The sequence below is a fragment of the Cryptomeria japonica genome, chromosome 4, assembly GCF_030272615.1.
Source record: "Cryptomeria japonica chromosome 4, Sugi_1.0, whole genome shotgun sequence".
Taxonomy (NCBI): domain Eukaryota; kingdom Viridiplantae; phylum Streptophyta; class Pinopsida; order Cupressales; family Cupressaceae; genus Cryptomeria; species Cryptomeria japonica.
Window position 1 is genome coordinate 664,921,019 of NC_081408.1, and position 7,223 is coordinate 664,928,241.

Below are 7,223 nucleotides of genomic sequence, written 5' to 3' on the forward strand. Positions count from 1 at the left end.
GCAAGTACCCTACTTCACACGCACGACAATATTGAGTGTTTGTTGTTTGTGGTGCATATACATGTTTTTTGTTTATACATATATGGATACGCATGTATTTAATTATTTTTAAATTTCTTTGAAAGAAATGGTGATATAAAATAATCATTTATTTTGTTAATGCATATAAACATGAAATATGAATTCATGAATGCAAAACAAAGAAGGTGGTTTTGTTTTCCTTATAATACCAATCAAGCAACATAATGAAAACGATATTAAGAGACATCATCAAGCCATTCAAAAATGCAATCATTGAATCATTCAAAATATAGATCTACATGAAACTATGTTGTGTGTGCCATCATAACCATTCTTTAACAAGTAGCTAGATCACCTCTCCTCAACCATGTTCTCGTCTTCGACTCATACTTACACTCAAACACACATCACTAGTTTAGCTCTCAAAACCATAGTCGCAACATAAGGAATATAATAAAAATCATAATTTAATTCATGTTTTCATTTGCATTAGTAATTCTATCATATTTATCCATTGTTGAATAATCATGAGATAATTAACTTATTAATTTAATCCAATTTATTACATTATTAAAGTAAGTAAATAGATGGGATGTGATAGGTATTGATGAGGTACATAACCTTAAAGTACTACTATAAGGAGTTCCATGCATATCTCTTTCCAATGTTGAATCACTTTTGTCACAATGTTAGAATAAATTTTTCTTTCTAGTTATTTTCTTCATTGGAAGAGTCCATCCAAAAAGTTTTGACCGTTGGTGAATTTTTTATGCTTCACAAAGGGCTTATTTATCACCTCTACTAATATAATATGGCCCTTACTCGACCCACTCTATGCATCCTTGTATTCATAACCCTTCCCTAGTCCGAATTGACAAGGGTCCTGCCATTAAGAAACAAAAAATCCCTTCACCTCCTGTGAACCATAATTCTCCCCACAAGGACCTTGACCACATGGTTGACCCTTCCCCTTCCACATCAAGGGTTAAAAAGGTTGTTGGGATCAAGGTGTCTTAGTCCTAATATGTTGATTATTTAATTATTTATTGCACCAACTTTAGAAGTCCTGAAATTTAAGGGGCTAGTGTGATAGGTTGCTATGTTGGAACTATGACAATTTTTATTAATTACCATGACAATTACTAGTTTGATGGAAGAGTCATGGAGAGGTTTTTGTTTTTTTTGCAGCTGATATTTATGGTGGAGTTTAATTTTGACAATTGGTGTGAGGTAGGTGTTGCATATGACAAGATGATTGTTATGGGTGAGTCATCAATTACTAGTTTGGAAAGTTGTTATGTGCAATGTGTCATATGAAATGACAACTTCTTGTTTTTGACACCACTTACCTTTTAAGTGCATATGAGTTGCTTTTTGGAAACCATAGGCATTTTCCACTTATGTGTTAAGCTATATAAATATGTGGTTTCTTAGAGTATTTTTTATGATAGGTTGAATGTCTTCTAAGAAGTTGTTATATGTTGGAAGTCGTCTCCATAGTTCTCTATTGTTTTAATTACTCTTACATCATGTTCCCATGCAGCTGCTTAACTCTATTTTTTGCTTAAATTTAAGCAGTTAAGTGTTCCCATGCAACTTAAAAATTGTCAAAAAAAAGGATAATTGAGAATCTTTCCCTATTTTGGTGGAGCAGCTATTGTTTAGGAATTAGAAATAAGCTATGAAACAAAAGGGGGGGCTGGAAATAAGCAATGGATGCTTATTAACAAAAACGCCACATGGCTCCACAATTTTCTTTCCCTCTTTTTTTTAAGATTTTATTTCTTTTTTGTTTCCAGATTTTAAGTGCACAAATTAGTATTAATGCTATTAATACAAATTTAAGATGTTTTGCTTAAAAATAAGCAGCAAAGATAAATATTCATGGGGTCAGCTGCTGCACAAATAATCCCTAAAAAATTGAGCAGTAGCTGCTAGCCAAAATAAGCTAAGCAGCGGCATGAGAACAGGGCCTTATAGTGCATTGTCTGCATTGTGCATTGTATTGTCACTGTTGGTTGTTGCTAATAATGCAATTGAGCTCTGTTTTTTGGAGTGTGGGTGTTTTTTCCCAAAAGAATTTCCTCACATAAATTTGGTATTATGATTTTATTTGTTTAAATCTGTTACTTGTATATGTTTAAATTCGGTATTATGATTTTATTTGTTTAAATCTGTTACTTGTATATGTTTAAATTCGGTATTATGATTTTATTTGTTTAACTTTAATGTCTTTAATAATCTGTAACATTTAAAGAATTTGTAAGAAACTTTTACATTCACTCTCCAATTAAATTTAACATTTGAAAACATTACTTTACACTGTACTTACAAACGTTTCCTTAAAAGACCCTGAAAGGTCCTTGCATATCCGTTGATAATGACCCCATCTCCCCATACAGCTGCTTAACTCTATTTTCTGCTTAAAAATAAGCAGTGAAAGTGTCCCCATGCAAACTTTTAATTATGGGGAAAAGAAAATTTGGAATCTTTTCCTTTTTTTGTAGGAAAAAAGGAGGGGCTTAAAATAAGCAGCCACTCTTTATTAGAAAAAGGGACACGTGGCTTCACCATTATTTTTCTTCTCCTTTATATTTGCCTTCAATTTTGCGTAGAAATTTTATATTTTTAAAAATTTCATATAGAAATATCATTTAAGAGGACTGTTAGGCAGCAAATTTCATTAACCATGGAGCCACCAGCTCCACAAATTGCTGCTAAAAAAGTTGAGCAACAGCTGCTAACCAAAATAAGCTAAGGAACTCCATAAAAATTTATAATTCATATTCTGCAAGTGAAGATTATAATTCGTATTCTCCCTGGGCCAGTCCATCTTCTTCCCCTTCCTTGGAGGAGATGCATAAAAGTTTCCTTTTCCGGATTCATCTGATGCCCTGTTCAAGCAAATTCTACTCAATCCCTACCCTTCTAACCCGTCTGAGAGCTCCAATCGGCTTTGTTTCCAGTTAAGAGAGAGAGTGAATAACCTCTTTCAAGGCCTACAATATCGAGAATGACATTTTGAAGTAGCAAGCTGTCAAAATCCTTGGAGTGGCCTGAGGAGAAAATCGATGACAATGTTTGGAACTTTGTCAAAGAGATTGATGCTACTTTTGAGAAATGGGATTAGTTAGACAAAGAGATGAAGAAAATCAAGAAGGTGACTGCTGATGTCGAAGAAAAGAAAAATCTAGAAAATAGAGGTTGGGTTTCTTAGCCAACCAGGAAAATATGTACAAGAATTTGCAGAAAATTACTGCTTATTTCAAAGAGTCCGTGAAGAACACGGCTACCTCCCTCCAAGTGTCTCAGCTGGAAAGTGTTGGGTAATCAATAGTTGTTCTCTACTGGACGTGTGCTGGTCTTTTTTGTTGTTGAAATTGTGATCTGTTGTTTTGAGACTCGTCTTGCTTGTCTTCATGGCTATTTTGTAATGGGTTCGGACAGTTTCCCATGTTTATCTTCATCAAAACATAATGTAATTAAACGAGGCAAAAAGACAACAGAAAACGGTAAAGGACTGTGTAAACCAGGATGAAGGAATGCTCTGTTAATCATGTTGTACGATTCTAGAAAAGACTTGATTATAAATTCTTCACCACATTTCCTGCTAGCAGTGCAGCTTTCATTTCCTTCGAGTCTTCACATATTCTACTCTTTCCACATTCCCCATTCTTCAACCTCGTCCTCCAGCTTTTCAGTCCAGGACTGTAAAGTCTTCCTGAAAACTCGTTCAATTTCGTGGTCCTTAATGGTAATCTAAAATAAAAATTTAACGAAAATCAATCAGTATCTTTAGCAGCGATGCGCAGTATACAATTTCATTTCATCAAGTCAAAGCCACGGTCTAGGTCTCGGAAATTTCAGATACATCATATATTCACAAAGTGAATGTCAGTCCATACCTCTGCAAGTGGGACCATGCATCTTGTTTCAGAGCAACTGTAAGTTTATAGCTTACTACTCTCAGCGTCACCAATAATCTCCACAAGAACAATGTCAATGATGGAAACGATTGGAATCTCTCACAATAATTTCTCTTGCAACAATTTTGGAGATAAACTCGGTTGCAGTATGGCTGTCACCGCATACTCGAAGGTTCTTGACAACTCTAATAGTTGTCCAGCGGACGTGTAACAACCCCAATGCAATTGCCCACTTCTCACTATGGTGGCAGAGAAATAATTCTTTCTCCTCCTTTTCCACATCATTCAGCACGAGTTTTGTATCTGGAACATACCCTGCTGCCTTCAGTTCCGAAGACAATTTCTCCAACATTGCATAGATCTGTTGTGTTTGTGGACGTGATCTGTCACCTACACAAAAAACATGAACTGTTTTATGGACTTCCATCCAACTACATCGAGGTATCTTTTTTATCCCTCTCTCTTTCATCAATTTCCTTAAATTTCGAACATCGTTCCATCTCTTATTTCTGCATAAATGTTTGGCAAAAGAACATAAGGTGCAGTATTTATATGATTCAACTCAAAAAGGAGTGTTGCCACAAATTCTCCTAAATGTAAATTCTTGTGGAAATATACAAGCACCAAGCAAACTCATCCACGCAACTGAATCAGATTTTACTGGAATTTTTATGATAAATTTAAGGCTCCCTCAAAGCAGCCAGCACGGCCAAGATGATGCAATAAAATTGAGCCATTTGATTGAAGTATTTACAGCGATCATCCACTAGACCTGCATGGTTGCATGCAAATAAAATACAAACAAAGCGCGTATATAGTTGAGTTGAGATTGCTTCACCAGTTCAACGAGTTTGAGAGCATTCTGGCTATGGCCGTGCATTGCATAACCTGAAATCACTGCGTTCCATAGAGCCACATCCGGATTTTTCACTCTGTCGAACAGTTCACGTACCTTCTTATGCTTCCACATTTTGTATACATCTCTATCACGGTAGTCGCAACCACATCGGACCAAAACCACATTTCAATTGTTCTTTGATTGATCAGAAATAAGTCAGAGTATTAAATATTTTAATCTTTAATTAATACCTTTTAATACTGGATTGTCTTTTCGACTTCGGATGAGGACATAAATGTGGTGACTGTTCAGCTTCTTTGAAAGCTTATAAATAAGCCCAATTCGAATCCAATTGCAAGGAGTTATAGAGTTATAGAGTTATAGGCATACGCTCCTTCACAAGATTGCCTAAATTGTAGGGCTCAGGCATACAACTCTCTTTTACAAAGTTTGCCCAAATGGGATAGATTCAAGGGCACATAACTCTCTTTCACAGAGTTTGCCAAAAATTGTATGGTTCTTAACATATTTTCAATGAAATGAAATTTTATATGATTTGTTATATGTTTACAATACCACAAATTCTGCTTTGGGTATTGTCCTCTGAATTGACAAAATAATTCAGATCATTGATGAAACTCCATACCTTGTTTCAAAACTCCAATTTTGGAACATGCTGGCAGGATGCTGGCAAATGTCAATTTGCCTGGCTTCACATCTATCAATTGCATTTGCTTAAAGATCTCTAAAGCTTTTTCAACTTGGCCATTTTGTGCATATCCAGCAATAACTGCTTTCCAAGAGACTGCATTTCGGTCATGCATTTCTTTGAAAAGACTTAATGCCTCGTCAAGAAAACCATTGTGTGTATATCCCGTAATCATTGCGATCCATGTGAACATATTTGCCTTATGCATTTTGTCAAAGATTTCACGCGCCTTACTTATGCTAGCACACTTTGCATACATGTTTATCAGAGAAGTTACAACTACATCATTTGACAAAAGCCCACTTTCAATTATTTTTCCATGGACATTCATACCCTGTTCCAAAGCTCCCATTTTACCACAAGCTGGGACGATACCGACAAAGGTGGACGAGTTTGCCTTTTCACCTGCGAGTTGCATTTGGTTGAAAAACTACAAGGCTTTATGAACGGGCTAATTTTGTGCATACCCAGTAATGATAACCGTCCAAGACACTATGTTTCGTTGAGGCATTTCGTCGAACAATTCCTGTGCCTTCTCTATTCTTCCACATTTTGTATGCATATCTATGAGAGCATTCGTAACTAATGCATGTGGCATAAACTCCCTCTCAATTATTTTTGATGGATTTACATTCCCTATTCCAAAGCTTCCATCAGGGCACGCGATGGGATGATTCTGGCAAAGGTTGACGAGTCTGTTTCTATACTCCCCAATTGCATTTGCTTAAAAAACTACGCTTTTTCAACAAACCCATTCTGTGCACATCCAGCAATGACTGCAGGCCGCCAAACAACGTTCTTTTGGGGTATCTCTTCAAAAAGTCTTCTGTCAGCTCTATTGCAATGTGGGAACTCTACATCAAGAACGCCATTTTGTGATTATTGCATTCCATGAGACCGCGTTTGCATTAGGTATTCTGTCAAACAATTCGAGCGCTTTCTCTATTCTTCCACATTTTGCATACATATTTATCAGTGTATTCATCACGATATGATTAAACTGAAATCCACATCTAATGGCCTTTCCATGCACATACAGGGAGGATGGAGGAGAAGCTGAAGTGGTCGGGTTTTACAGCTGTTCGTTGCATTTGGTAAAATAGTGTGAACGCCTGATGAGGAAGGCCATGCCTTTTATAAGCTGAAATTATCATATTCCATGAGAAGACGTTTGGTTGAGTCATGTTGTCGAAAACGCTGCGGCCGTCTACCAAGCTTCCGCACTTGTCATACATGTTGATGAGTTTATTTTGTTAAAAAATGTGGATGGCAAATGTAAAACCTGTGTCATTGATGTGAAAGTGAACGTTCTTACCCTCTGAAAGGGCTTTCTTTATAATGGATGCTTGTAACAGATGAATATATGTAGAAGAATATGCAGGAAAGCTGTGGGCTGTAAAAAGAATATGCATAGCCTCCTTCAAATAACCATAGTATATAGTGTTTTGCTGATTGAGACGAGCTATGGATGACATTATATGAATGGGAATTGGTATTCATCGGAATACAATAAAACACTATTATCTGCTGCTCATTGTCATTCCCTTTCTTAAATATAAAGACTCAAAATAACTTCTTTTTTTTTGGGCAATCTATTGAGAAGTGGTGTACAAGTTTGGGACTGATGAAAAAAAAAATCTGTTTTTGAGGGTAATCTTATTTGGGATTGATTAAAAAAAACTCTTTTTTATGGTAATAAATTAGAAGTGGTGAATGAGTAAAGTACTTC

The 7,223-nt window shown here is 36.0% G+C and overlaps 1 protein-coding gene across 1 annotated transcript; it reads right to left on the bottom strand.

The window, feature by feature from the left end:
• Positions 1-3,672: 3,672 nt before the first annotated feature.
• On the bottom strand, positions 3,673-5,846 carry LOC131061826 (pentatricopeptide repeat-containing protein At4g33990-like). The gene is made up of 3 exons (XM_059219390.1): positions 5,729-5,846; positions 4,051-4,337; positions 3,673-3,780 (listed from the first exon to the last, which is right to left on the bottom strand). Exons 1-3 carry the CDS (start codon positions 5,844-5,846, stop codon positions 3,673-3,675), a joined length of 513 nt encoding a protein of 170 aa, XP_059075373.1.
• Positions 5,847-7,223: the final 1,377 nt, after the last annotated feature.